This window comes from Pholis gunnellus (assembly GCF_910591455.1).
Source record: "Pholis gunnellus genome assembly, chromosome: 14".
Lineage (NCBI taxonomy): Eukaryota > Metazoa > Chordata > Actinopteri > Perciformes > Pholidae > Pholis > Pholis gunnellus.
The window spans coordinates 615,857-630,399 of NC_136541.1; the positions used below are offsets into that span (position 1 = coordinate 615,857).

Below are 14,543 nucleotides of genomic sequence, written 5' to 3' on the forward strand. Positions count from 1 at the left end.
GATACATTATGATAACATTATGATAACATTGTGATACATTATGATAACATTATGATACATTATGATAACATTGTGATACATTATGATAACATTATGATAACATTATGATACATTATGATAACATTGTGATACATTATGATAACATTATGATAACATTATGATAACATGATACATTATGATAACATTATGATACATTATTATACATTATGATACATTGTGATTAAATTATGATAACATTATGATACATTATGATAACATGATACATTATGATAACATTATGATACATTATGATAACATTGTGATACATTATGATAACATTATGATACATTATGATAACATTGTGATACATTATGATAACATTATGATACATTATGATACATTATGATAACATGATACATTATGATAACATTATGATACATTATGATAACATTGTGATACATTATGATAACATTATGATACATTATGATAACATTGTGATACATTATGATAACATTATGATAACATTATTATACATTATGATACATTCTGATACATTATTATACATTATGATACATTGTGATTACATTATGATACATTATGATACATTATGATAACATTATGATACATTATGATAACATTATGATACATTATGATAACATTGTGATACATTATGATAACATTATGATAACATTATGATAACATTATGATACATTATGATACATTATGATAACATTATGATACATTATGATACATTATGATAACATTATGATAACATTATGATACATTATGATACATTCTGATAACATGATAACATTATGATACATTATGATACATTATGATAACATTATGATAACATGATACATTATGATACATTCTGATACATTATGATAACATGATAACATTATGATACATTATGATACATTATGATAACATTATGATAACATGATAACATTATGATACATTATGATAACATTATGATAACATGATACATTATGATACATTATGATAACATTATGATAACATGATAACATTATGATACATTATGATAACATTATGATAACATGATAACATTATGATACATTATGATACATTATGATAACATTATGATAACATGATACATTATGATAACATTATGATAACATTATGATGCATGTGATTATGAAGCTGTGAGTGAATGTATTAAAGCGACAGTGGAACAGTGACGTGTGAGTGTCTCTTTAACGCGCTGACGCTGCTTCCTGCCGCAGACTCGCCTCTCTTTCTCTGCGGCGGCCACCGCTACAAACAACCGACGACCCGGGAACACAGAACCCACACGAGGACCGGGGGACCGGACCGGACCGGGGGACACAGGAACGCAGAAGAAGGAGACGGAGACAGAAAAAAAGAAACATGACAGAAAACACCAAAACCCACGTGATCCTGCTGTCCTGCGGCAGCTTCAACCCCATCACCAAGGGACACATCCATATGTTCGGTGAGCATCTGTCCGTGTGTGTGTGTATGTGTGTGTGTGTGTGTGTGGGGGGGCGACATGAAACCTCCCAAACAATCACATCGGGCCACACATCTGAATCTGAGCTTAAAATGGTGAAAGTGTGAGCGGGGTTTGGTGCGCCTGTCTGGTCGCTGTCCAGCAGGGTGGTGCTGAAATGGACGACTGCTCCACATCCAGCAGAATGTAAAGAAAACACCAACAACGAGCGGAATAATGTCCCGTTAAAGACGTTAATGTGACGCGGGGCGGTTTTTAAGGAGAGAAAAACACGGAAATGTTCCGCCTCGAGGCTCCGCAGGCCTCGCGCGGCGTGTGGCGCAGCCCAGAAAACACGCCTCGATCCCCGGCGGGTCCTCAGAGACTCCGGACGGACCGGAACATGGTGCAGCAGGTAGTGCCTTGCTCAGCGGCGGGTTCCTGCGTCATTAGACAGGCGCTAATGGGTCCAAACACACATGAATTATTCAGGTTCCTGCTGCTGCGGAGACAAACAGTGTTTCACCTCCTCGTGTTTAATGAGGTTATTCGGTGTTACAGTGATGTAAAGCGGATTATTAACGGAATATCATATATTAAAGTCATTGGACTATCTGCACGGTCAATTAAGAAAATACCAAATATCATAAAACCATCCCATCATAGCTTGACATGGCCTTCATTTAAGTTAACAATAAAGGGAGGGCTTCAAGCTTTTGGTCATTTGATACTTTATTATTTGACCTTTTAAATCGTTAAAGCTCTGAAGACTAGAACTGATGGATGGACTGTCCCCCATTCATTTATATGATCGTCTTCATTACAATAAATACAGATTCATGAGACATTAATACAGGAAACATGAGCTCATTAACCGCACTGAGCTGATGAGTCACAGTACACATATACACAGTGTAGTACACAGTGTAGTACACAGGATAGTACACAGGATACACAGTACAGTAAACACAGTATAGTACACAGTACATAGTACAGTACATATTATACACAGTATAGTACACAGTACAGTACAAACGGTATACACAGTACAGTACACTGTAGACATAGTACAGTACTCAGTATAGTACACAGTATACACAGGACAGTAGATGGAGAGATACTTTATTCATGTGTTTGTTACAGCAGCAAAACTTCAGCAAACGAAGTAACAGAGTTAAAATATGAAGTATTAAAAATGCACAATATATGCACTACAACAACAGAGTACATATTAAATATACAAATATAAGAAGATAAAATAACAATGCACAGTATATACAACGGGAGACGGAGAGAAGTGAGCGGACCGAAAACAGCTTCAACAAAGAACGGACCAACTCTGAACTACTACTGAACCACTCTGTGTTCAGATAGCGTTCATTATTAAATACGATGTGAAACACCACCACCAGACCAAACACGCCACCACCAGACCAAACACGCCACCACCAGACCAAACACGCCACCACCAGACCAGACACACACCTTTAGACCAAACAGTCCAGTCTGACCTGAGGGCGAGATGTTGAGGTGTTGAGGTGTTGAGATGTTGAGGTGTTGAGATGTTGAGATGTTGAGGTGTTGAGGTGTTGAGATGTTGAGATGTTGAGGTGTTGAGGTGTTGAGATGTTGAGGTGTTGAGGTGTTGAGATGTTGAGATGTTGAGGTGTTGAGGTGTTGAGATGTTGAGATGTTGAGGTGTTGAGGTGTTGAGATGTTGAGGTGTTGAGATGTTGAGATGTTGAGGTGTTGAGGTGTTGAGGTGTTGAGATGTTGAGATGTTGAGGTGTTGAGGTGTTGAGATGTTGAGGTGTTGAGATGTTGAGATGTTGAGGTGTTGAGGTGTTGAGATGTTGAGATGTTGAGGTGTTGAGATGTTGAGGTGTTGAGATGTTGAGATGTTGAGATGTGTAGAGATGTTTATTATAAAGTTGACTGAGACGTTATGATGTGAAATGATTTAACAAAGAGAAGAGTTCACTCCAGACTCACTTTACTCTTTACTTTTCATTCATTTTTCTAAAATCAAGCAATTTATTTTAAGAAGCTTTTCAAAGATTCATTTCTGTGTATTGTGTCTTTAGATGGATCCTTATTTCACTTGAAATGAGAGAAGAACATTTATTTATGTATTTCTATGTATTATTTATAATCCATCCACATTTGAAAACGTAATTATATATTATATCTTAAAATGTAATTGATGTACTTTCTTTATTTGATTTGACAGACGACACAGAGACTCTGTTACTACTAGACTTCTAGAATATATATATATACACTAAATACCACGAGTTAGATATTATTGTAATGTTCCGGACCTTTGACCGAGGAGACGTTCTCCTCTATGAACCAGTCTCAGTGTAGACCTGATCCTCTATATGAACCAGTCTCAGTGTAGACCTGATCCTCTATGTGAACCAGTCTCAGTGTAGACCTGATCCTCTATGTGAACCAGTCTCAGTGTAGACCTGATCCTCTATGTGAACCAGTCTCAGTGTAGACCTGATCCTCTATGTGAACCAGTCTCAGTGTAGACCTGATCCTCTATGTGAACCAGTCTCAGTGTAGACCTGATCCTCTATATGAACCAGTCTCAGTGTAGACCTGATCCTCTATATGAACCAGTCTCAGTGTAGACCTGATCCTCTATATGAACCAGTCTCAGTGTAGACCTGATCCTCTATATGAACCAGTCTCAGTGTAGACCTGATCCTCTATATGAACCAGTCTCAGTGTAGACCTGATCCTCTATATGAACCAGTCTCAGTGTAGACCTGATCCTCTATATGAACCAGTCTCAGTGTAGACCTGATCCTCTATATGAACCAGTCTCAGTGTAGACCTGATCCTCTATATGAACCAGTCTCAGTGTAGACCTGATCCTCTATATGAACCAGTCTCAGTGTAGACCTGATCCTCTATATGAACCAGTCTCAGTGTAGACCTGATCCTCTATATGAACCAGTCTCAGTGTAGACCTGATCCTCTATATGAACCAGTCTCAGTGTAGACCTGATCCTCTATATGAACCAGTCTCAGTGTAGACCTGATCCTCTGTAGTCTCTGATATTAACTCAAACATTTAATGAGGAGACGAAGCTTTTATTGTGAAACATCTGGTTTAATCCTTGACGAGGAGTCACGTGTGTCATGTGGAACCTGAATCTACAGCATAACTCCAGATACATGAAGTAGAAGTATATTGTACTTCAGGGCAGTACTGGACCAGGTGTACTCACGAAGTAGAAGTATATTGTACTTCAGGGCAGTACTGGACCAGGTGTACTCGTCTACCTTCACGCTGTGTGTGTCTCTGCTTGTGTGTGTTTGTGCAGAAAAAGCCAGAGAGTTTCTGCACCAATCAGGTCGCTTCATCGTGATCGGAGGAATCATCTCACCGGTTCACGACTCCTACGGAAAACCTGTGAGTCCTTCCTCTGCAGCTAGTAATCAGATTACAGCGGCTCACACACACACACACACACACACACACACACACACACACACACACACACACACACACTCATCCAGCAGCAGCAGCTCTCTTGTCCTACTTCTGCTCTGCAGAAACTCTGGACATGAATAATGAAGCTGCAGACACAGATTGTGTCTGTTGGAGATGATTCACATCAGTTATGATCGTTAATAAACGTTCAGACGACGATCGTTTCAAACTAATACTCCACACAGAGTACATGTGTACATGTACACTATGTACTACACAGACAGTGGTGGAGGAAGTATTCAGATCCTTTACTGCAGGAAAATACTAATACCACACAGTACAAATACCCTGTTACAGTAGAAGTACTAATACCACACAGTACACATACCCTGTTACAGTAGAAGTACTAATACCACACAGTACACATACCCTGTTACAGTAGAAGTACTAATACCACACAGTACACATACCCTGTTACAGTAGAAGTACTAATACCACACAGTACACATACCCTGTTACAGTAGAAGTACTAATACCACACAGTACACATACCCTGTTACAGTAGAAGTACTAATACCACACAGTACACATACCCTGTTACAGTAGAAGTACTAATACCACACAGTACACATACCCTGTTACAGTAGAAGTACTAATACCACACAGTACACATACCCTGTTACAGTAGAAGTACTAATACCACACAGTACACATACCCTGTTACAGTAGAAGTACTAATACCACACAGTACACATACCCTGTTACAGTAGAAGTACTAATACCACACAGTACACATACCCTGCTCCAGTAGAAGTACTAATACCACACAGTACACATACCCTGTTACAGTAGAAGTACTAATACCACACAGTACACATACCCTGCTCCAGTAGAAGCAGCCCACTCTTCCTCATTACTAGGTTGTTGAGGTTCATCACGTATGAACCTGTGTGTGACCGTTGTAATGAAGTTTAGATTAAACAGAAACATGAGCACCTGAGGAAGCAGGAACCTCCTCAGGACCACATGTTGCCCTGATGACTCACACAGACCACAGACCAGCGTCGTGTGTCGGTCTGATGAAAGACTTCAGTGAAGGTCTCGTGTGTCCTCAGAGCAGAAATAACTCCCGAGCGCTGTTTCCCTGTGTGTGTCTGCAGGGTTTGGTGCCCAGCAGACATCGTCTCACCATGTGTCAGCTGGCTGTCCAGTCCTCTGACTGGATCAGGTGAGACACCTCTTCTCTTTGCAAAACCTTTTACAGCTCATGTAAAACATGTGAAACTCTGAAGATAAAAAACCCAGATCTCAAGCCAGAACCACGTTCAGTCACCACACACGTTATATCATGAGATGTTTAGTTATATCATGAGATGTTTAGTTGCATCGTGAGATGTTTAGTTATATCATGAGATGTTTAGTTGTATCATGAGATGTTTAGTTGCATCATGAGATGTTTAGTTGCATCATGAGATGTTTAGTTATATCATGAGATGTTTAGTTGCATCGTGAGATGTTTAGTTATATCATGAGATGTTTAGTTGTATCATGAGATGTTTAGTTGCATCGTGAGATGTTTAGTTATATCATGAGATGTTTAGTTGTATCATGAGATGTTTAGTTGTATCATGAGATGTTTAGTTGCATCATGAGATGTTTAGTTGCATCATGAGATGTTTAGTTGCATCATGAGATGTTTAGTTATATCATGAGATGTTTAGTTGCATCGTGAGATGTTTAGTTGCATCGTGAGATGTTTAGTTATATCATGAGATGTTTAGTTGCATCATGAGATGTTTAGTTATATCATGAGATGTTTAGTTATATCATGAGATGTTTAGTTGTATCATGAGATGTTTAGTTGCATCATGAGATGTTTAGTTGCATCATGAGATGTTTAGTTGCATCATGAGATGTTTAGTTATATCATGAGATGTTTAGTTGCATCATGAGATGTTTAGTTATATCATGAGATGTTTAGTTATATCATGAGATGTTTAGTTGTATCATGAGATGTTTAGTTGCATCATGAGATGTTTAGTTGCATCATGAGATGTTTAGTTGCATCATGAGATGTTTAGTTATATCATGAGATGTTTAGTTGCATCGTGAGATGTTTAGTTGCATCGTGAGATGTTTAGTTATATCATGAGATGTTTAGTTGCATCGTGAGATGTTTAGTTGCATCGTGAGATGTTTAGTTATATCATGAGATGTTTAGTTATATCATGAGATGTTTAGTTGTATCATGAGATGTTTAGTTGTATCATGAGATGTTTAGTTGCATCATGAGATGTTTAGTTGCATCATGAGATGTTTAGTTGCATCATGAGATGTTTAGTTATATCATGAGATGTTTAGTTGCATCGTGAGATGTTTAGTTGCATCGTGAGATGTTTAGTTATATCATGAGATGTTTAGTTGCATCGTGAGATGTTTAGTTGTATCATGAGATGTTTAGTTGCATCATGAGATGTTTAGTTGCATCATGAGATGTTTAGTTGCATCATGAGATGTTTAGTTATATCATGAGATGTTTAGTTGCATCGTGAGATGTTTAGTTGCATCGTGAGATGTTTAGTTATATCATGAGATGTTTAGTTGCATCGTGAGATGTTTAGTTGCATCGTGAGATGTTTAGTTATATCATGAGATGTTTAGTTATATCATGAGATGTTTAGTTGCATCGTGAGATGTTTAGTTATATCATGAGATGTTTAGTTGTATCATGAGATGTTTAGTTGCATCATGAGATGTTTAGTTGCATCATGAGATGTTTAGTTGCATCGTGAGATGTTTAGTTATATCATGAGATGTTTAGTTGCATCGTGAGATGTTTAGTTATATCATGAGATGTTTAGTTGCATCGCGAGATGTTTAGTTGCATCGTGAGATGTTTAGTTATATCATGAGATGTTTAGTTATATCATGAGATGTTTAGTTATATCATGAGATGTTTAGTTATATCATGAGATGTTTAGTTGCATCATGAGATGTTTAGTTGCATCATGAGATGTTTAGTTGCATCGTGAGATGTTTAGTTGCATCATGAGATGTTTAGTTGCATCATGAGATGTTTAGTTGCATCGTGAGATGTTTAGTTGCATCGTGAGATGTTTAGTTGCATCATGAGATGTTTAGTTGCATCATGAGATGTTTAGTTGCATCATGAGATGTTTAGTTGCATCATGAGATGTTTAGTTGCATCATGAGATGTTTAGTTGCATCGTGAGATGTTTAGTTGCATCGTGAGATGTTTAGTTGCATCATGAGATGTTTAGTTGCATCATGAGATGTTTAGTTGCATCGTGAGATGTTTAGTTGCATCATGAGATGTTTAGTTGCATCATGAGATGTTTAGTTATATCATGAGATGTTTAGTTATATCATGAGATGTTTAGTTGCATCATGAGATGTTTAGTTGCATCGTGAGATGTTTAGTTATATCATGAGATGTTTAGTTGCATCGTGAGATGTTTAGTTGCATCGTGAGATGTTTAGTTGCATCATGAGATGTTTAGTTATATCATGAGATGTTTAGTTGCATCGTGAGATGTTTAGTTGCATCATGAGATGTTTAGTTGCATCGTGAGATGTTTAGTTATATCATGAGATGTTTAGTTATATCATGAGATGTTTAGTTATATCATGAGATGTTTAGTTGCATCGTGAGATGTTTAGTTGCATCGTGAGATGTTTAGTTATATCATGAGATGTTTAGTTATATCATGAGATGTTTAGTTGCATCGTGAGATGTTTAGTTGCATCATGAGATGTTTAGTTGCATCATGAGATGTTTAGTTATATCATGAGATGTTTAGTTGCATCGTGAGATGTTTAGTTGCATCGTGAGATGTTTAGTTGCATCGTGAGATGTTTAGTTGCATCGTGAGATGTTTAGTTGTTGAGTCTGTTGTAAACCAGTGTTTGTGGCTGTGGGTTTGCTGCAGGGTGGACCCCTGGGAGTGTTACCAGGACACCTGGCAGACGACCTGCAGCGTGCTGGAGCATCACCGCGACCTGATGAAGGTGAGGAGAAGTTTTTCTGTCAATTGTTTTGAAAAATGTCTTTAGGGCAAGGCAAAGTGGTCCCAAGGGAGCGATTCACTGACCCTTTATCGTCCACAAAGGAGTTGGGCACTCTTCTGGAGCCAGACTTAGGAGAGGAGCTTGCCGGCAAACATCTGGTTGCCGGGCCGTGGCGCATGGGGCTTGGCCGGGCACAGCCCAAAAAAATCTACGTGGAGCCGCCGCCCTGTGGGCCCACCACTCGCAGCATTAGGCATTGGAGTCGGGTGCAATGTGAGCCGGGCAGGTAAAGGTCGGGTCCTAGGTGTGCCGACCCTCGGCATCGCAGACTAGCGCTCAGGATGTGGAACGTCACCGCTCTGGTGGAGAAGGAACCGGAGCTGGTGCGGAAGGTGTAGTGGTTTCAATTAGATATATACAGTAGTTGGGCTCATAGCGCCGGTTCTGGAACCAAACTCCCGAAGAGGTGTTGGACTCAAGCCTTTTACCGGAGTTCCCCAGGATAAGAGGCGCCGGGCGTGTGTGGGGTACTCATGAGCCCCCGGCTGAGTATGGAGGAACAAGATGGTCGCCTGTATGCGACTGCGAGTCGAGGAAGTCTCTGACTGTTGGTTGTGCCTGTGCACCGAACAGCAGTTTGGAGGACCCGCCTTCTTAGAGCCTCTGGGTGGCGTTCTGGGAAGGGTGCCGGCTGTTGGTGTGGAGAGTTTCAGATATGTTGATGATAGTCTTCATGATATTCCCCATATTGCCTCCTCTGTCTGTGACTGAGAGTATTGTCAGTTTGTTCCGTCTCCGTTAAAGTGTTGCCGTTATTTGGAGAACGTCTGTTTTATCACAATATCTTTGTTCCTCAGAGAGTCACCGGCTGCATTCTGTCCAACGTCAACACGCCATCGACGACTCCTGTGATTGGTCAGCCACAGAACCAGACCCCGCCCCCCATCTACCAGAACCACAGCAACATGAATCACAAGCCCACAGCCAGTGAGTCACCTTCCTCCATCACTTATTCCATCCACCAGTGAGGGTTAAAGGAGCAGTTACATGTAGTTATTTGTTGATGAAAGTGTCTGGAGTCTAACCTTCCCTCTGGTTCTCTCTCTGCTCAGTCAAGCTGTGGGGGAAGGTCAGTGAGAGTTTTGGAAAGATTTGCTGCGTCCGCCCTCACATCGAACGCTTCACCTTCATCGGTAAGTAGAAGAGTACACATTCAGAAAGGAGGGAAACCAACTGCGATCATCAGCCAGTGACCCCGATAGGACTCAGAGGTCCTCTTCAACTTTAAAGGCCTTTAGTCCGTCAGTTTTGGAAAACATGGTACTAACCAGTAGTTTCTGTTTGTAAAACCCCTCAACGTTCAAAGGTTCGATCCTTGACGTGTTCTGAGTCGAAGTGTCCTTGAGCAAGACACTGTCCCTCTAGCTCCTTTAGCTGCTAAAGACTCACCAGCTGGTCTCTAACTGAGTCTGTCTGCTGAGCTGGTAGTGAACACTGGCTTTTTACAGCTTTTATTATGAAACCATGTGAGGCTGAACCGGACAGGAAATGTGCAGCGAAACCAGAACAAAGAAGCTGAAAGAGGCTAAAAAGCTCTGTGGAGCTGCAGAGATAGTGAGCGTTCTCTGAGAAACCCTTTAACGTTACACACAGTCAATCCATCCATTGATCCACAACATGACAGTATTGATTAGTGCATCTTAAACAAACCTTGTAGTTGGTTGGCAGCGCTCTTGCAGTGACACATTGAGACCTTCATTGTTAACACTGGAGAAATGTTAAACTCTTGTGTTGTGTTTCGTTGTGTCAGATGAAAACGCTAACCTGGGGACCGCGATGAGATACGAGGAGATCGGTGAGTCGTCTCTTCAGCACCTGAAACCTGAACAGACTCCTGTGTCGTGTCCTCTGGTTTTCCTTCCTGCTGTGTCTGAATTCCTTCTGGTTTGTTTGTATCCAGTAAACATGTTGTTTACTGAGTAAACATGTTGTTTACTGAGGACATGTCTCTTTCCTCCTGCCTGTTTGTCGTCTGTAGAGTTACGCATCTTGCTCCTGTGTGGCAGTGATCTCCTGGAGTCCTTCTGCATCCCTGGTCTGTGGAAGGACAGTGATGTAAGCACACGGTAGCCCCGCCCCCCGCCCAACATGTAGCCCCGCCCCCCCTCGCTCTTTCCTTCGAAACGCCATCGTAATAACCTGACAGGTCATTTCCATGGTCGACAAAGGAAATACCTGCAAAAAGACAGCGTTGGCATGCAGCGGTATTCTTCTCTCATACTGCTAACGAGCTAAACATCATGCTAATATGAATGCTAGCTGTTAGCAAGTGAGCATGAAGGAATCAGTAGTAGTCCTTTTATGGGAATTATTTTGAATTCAAAGACAGAACTTTGTAATCAAAGATAATGATTTAACAAAAATACCATGCTGTGGTCATCCCAACGAGATAAAACATTGAAAATCAGTTTTTAGCTGATGGTAACACATCACATGTATACAGGCGATGAAGAACCGACCATTACTGAGCAGGAACAAGAAACCTTGATTCACCCCAAAGCCAATGTTTGGGATCAGTTCATGTTAGAAGTGGTTAGTTAGTACTTTGGTTGTTGAGTGAATAAGAACCACTCCAGCTGTCACTTTTGTATGAACAACCAGAAGTGAAGCTTCACGTTCGGTCTGAACAAACCTGAGACTTGTTTTTTATGTCTTTGTGTGTTTGAGACGCTGCAGACACTAAACTGTAATGTGATCGCTCGGGGTTTGTCCACTGAAAGAGCTGCTTGTTGTTATTATAAGTGTCTGACTACACTGTGGAGAGACAACCTTTTCCTTCTGTTTGTCATTGTGTCGTGAGACTTGTTGCTGGAAGGCGAGCTTGTGGAAGCGACGCCAGATTTCAGAACAAGACTTCCCAGAGCCAGACTCTGTTCTCTCCATGATGTTGTCAGACTCCCATAATAACAACAACCAGCCCTCTTAGTGGAGGAGCATCGACTGTGAGGAGGAGCAGCGCGTTTAGCTCCTTCAGTACTGGACCAGTTTTAAAACTACGTTGTCCTCATTAGTCACTTAGAAAGACGAACATGAGAGAAAAGGTTGAAACTTACAGAAGTTGCCCTTTACGGTGCAGTAGTTCAAATGAAAAGGTCCTGCTAGTTTCTGCAAGTCACAAAAAGGTGTCTAAAGTTTTGTCTTGTAGAAACTTACAGGTTTGTGTTCTGGAGGATGGAGTTTGTTAACAGCCGGGTCACTTCAGCAGAAGTTCACCTGTGAATCCTGCTGTGACCCTGATCCTGGAGAGTCCAATGAGCTGGATCGATGTGGTCTAACTGTGTAGCGTCGCCGCCTCGAGGACCGACTGAAGGTGTTTTTTGTCTCTGTGGTTTCAGATGGAGGTGATCGTGGGGGATTTCGGGATCGTGGTGGTTCCTCGTGACGGAGCCGACACGGAGAGGATCATGAATCACTCCTCCATTCTCCGCAAGTTCAAGGTGGACATTACACGACACTCTGGTTCCATCTGACGGAGAAAAACGTCCTCTTCCTCTTTGTTAATGTGATCTCTGTTCTCGTCTTCAGGACAACATCACCATGGTGAAAGACGGGATGAGCCACCCGATGTCCATCGTCAGCTCCACCAAGAGCAGGTGATGACGGTTGTTACTGTGAGACTCATCACTGATGGACAGTTAGTACTCTACATGAATGTAGAACGTGTCTTCACCAACAGATGTTCTTTAGATGTTCTTGAGTTCTTAGAGGTAGATGTTCTAATTAAACTCTGATCAAAGAGACAAATCCTCTGAACAACAGAAGATTAACAGATAAACAGATTAACAGATCAACAGATTAACAGATTATCAGATTAACAGATTAACAGATAAACAGATTATCAGATTAACAGATTAACAGATTAACAGATCAACAGATTATCAGATCAACAGATTAACAGATTAACAGATTATCAGATAAACAGATCAACAGATTATCAGATTAACAGATTAACAGATAAACAGATTATCAGATTAACAGATTATCAGATTATCAGATAAACAGATTATCAGATCAACAGATTAATCGTAATTCCTTCACGAGTCGAAAACTGAAACAAAGCTGAAAACCTGGTTGATGGAGGTACGTGGTTGTTGTTGGACAGTGATGAAGAGTTAAATCGGTTAAATCTAAAATGTAATAATCTGCCCCCCCCCCCCCCCCCCTCTCTCAGACTGGCCCTGCAGCACGGTGACGGACATGTTGTGGACTACCTGAGTCAGCCCGTCATCGACTACATCCTGCAGAGTCAGCTGTACATCAACGCCTCCGGGTAGAGACGACAACCTGCATGAGAACAGGGAGAGCGGAGGCGGGGGGAGGGGTGGGGGGGGGGCTACCTATGACATCATCTATATAAATATAACACCACCCCTCCCTAAAAAAAAAACAACGTAAACTTCCTTCTCTGTCTTCTGTGTCAAACATATACTCTTCTTTGAGCTTTTTCCACTGGAGCATTAGTTCCCTCCTTCTGTCTGTGTCATGTGACGTCACCATCAGGAAGGGGGCGGGGCCTCTTGGGATGAGAGGGGCGGGGCCTCTTGGGATGAGGGGGGGGGGGGGGTTGGAGGTGAACCCTGCAGGGCTGCAGGCGTGTCATTGATGTATTTCTCCACCTGCGGTGGTGACGGCGGTGTTTTCCTCACTCTTGTTTGTGTTCTGTCTTTATTATAATAAAGTTTCGAGGGTGCATGACACACACAGCCAGGCATGCTCAGTGAAGCCGGGGCAGATGGGTAAAAAAAAAGGTTAAAGGACGAGGTCATCGGGCCTGATGCAAGAACGGACACGCAAGAACAAAGCCTCCGAGTCTCCTCGTGTCAGCGACATCGTTTCAGAGTGAAGTGGTCTCTTCTTCATCTCAATTAACTTGGAGTTTAATTAAACCAAAATAAAACTAAAGTTTAGACAATCAAGCAAGTAAAAAAAACTCAAATTGAGTTTATAGAGTTGCTGATATTCTGTTCAATGACTTTCTTTGATCCAAAGTGAACAGCAGCTCTTTGTTTCAGACAGAAGCAGCTGAAAGCTCTCGTCTCCTGAATCCATTGAGAAAACCTCAAAAAGTGACTTTTAATGTGCACACGTTAGCGACACAGACGCTATCGTGCTAACAGTCTGAGGTTATGTAAACTGTCTGCACAGACAGAAGAAGTAGTCCCCCGGCAGCGGTGAAGACGCTGCTTGTACAGAAACTCGTTGTGAATCTTAATCTTTGTAAATCCAGATTTCTACAGAATGCAGAACCGTTGTTTGCATGAGGCCCCGACACAGAGCACAGAGCCCACGCTGACACCCTGAGATAGCGCTGAACATCACCACCATGATCAACTCCTGTCAAACAAATCCTCAGCAGCAGTGTGCTTGTTGTTGTTGTTGTTGTTGTTGTTGTTGTTGTTGTTGTTGTCGGAGTGTTTCTTTTCTTCTTCATGTGCTCTGTTGGCTCTTCTTCCTGTAGACTGCATGCTAACACACGTTTAGGTTCCGGCATGAACGTCCATCACTCACTACATTATGGTCTGTTAAAAAAAACAGCAACAAAAACACAAACAG

At 41.2% G+C, this 14,543-nt stretch overlaps 1 protein-coding gene across 1 annotated transcript; it reads left to right on the forward strand.

Moving 5' to 3' along the window:
• Nucleotides 1–1,371: 1,371 nt before the first annotated feature.
• Nucleotides 1,372–13,264, forward strand: nmnat2 (nicotinamide nucleotide adenylyltransferase 2; the record flags this gene model as incomplete). Its single annotated transcript, XM_079172643.1, has 11 exons — nt 1,372–1,456; nt 4,792–4,880; nt 6,062–6,129; nt 8,852–8,930; nt 9,788–9,917; nt 10,043–10,123; nt 10,741–10,785; nt 10,969–11,045; nt 12,326–12,427; nt 12,516–12,583; nt 13,162–13,264. The coding sequence occupies 11 exons, from the start codon at nt 1,372–1,374 to the stop codon at nt 13,262–13,264; spliced, it is 927 nt and encodes a 308-aa protein (XP_079028769.1).
• Between the last annotated feature and the right edge of the window lie 1,279 nt (nt 13,265–14,543).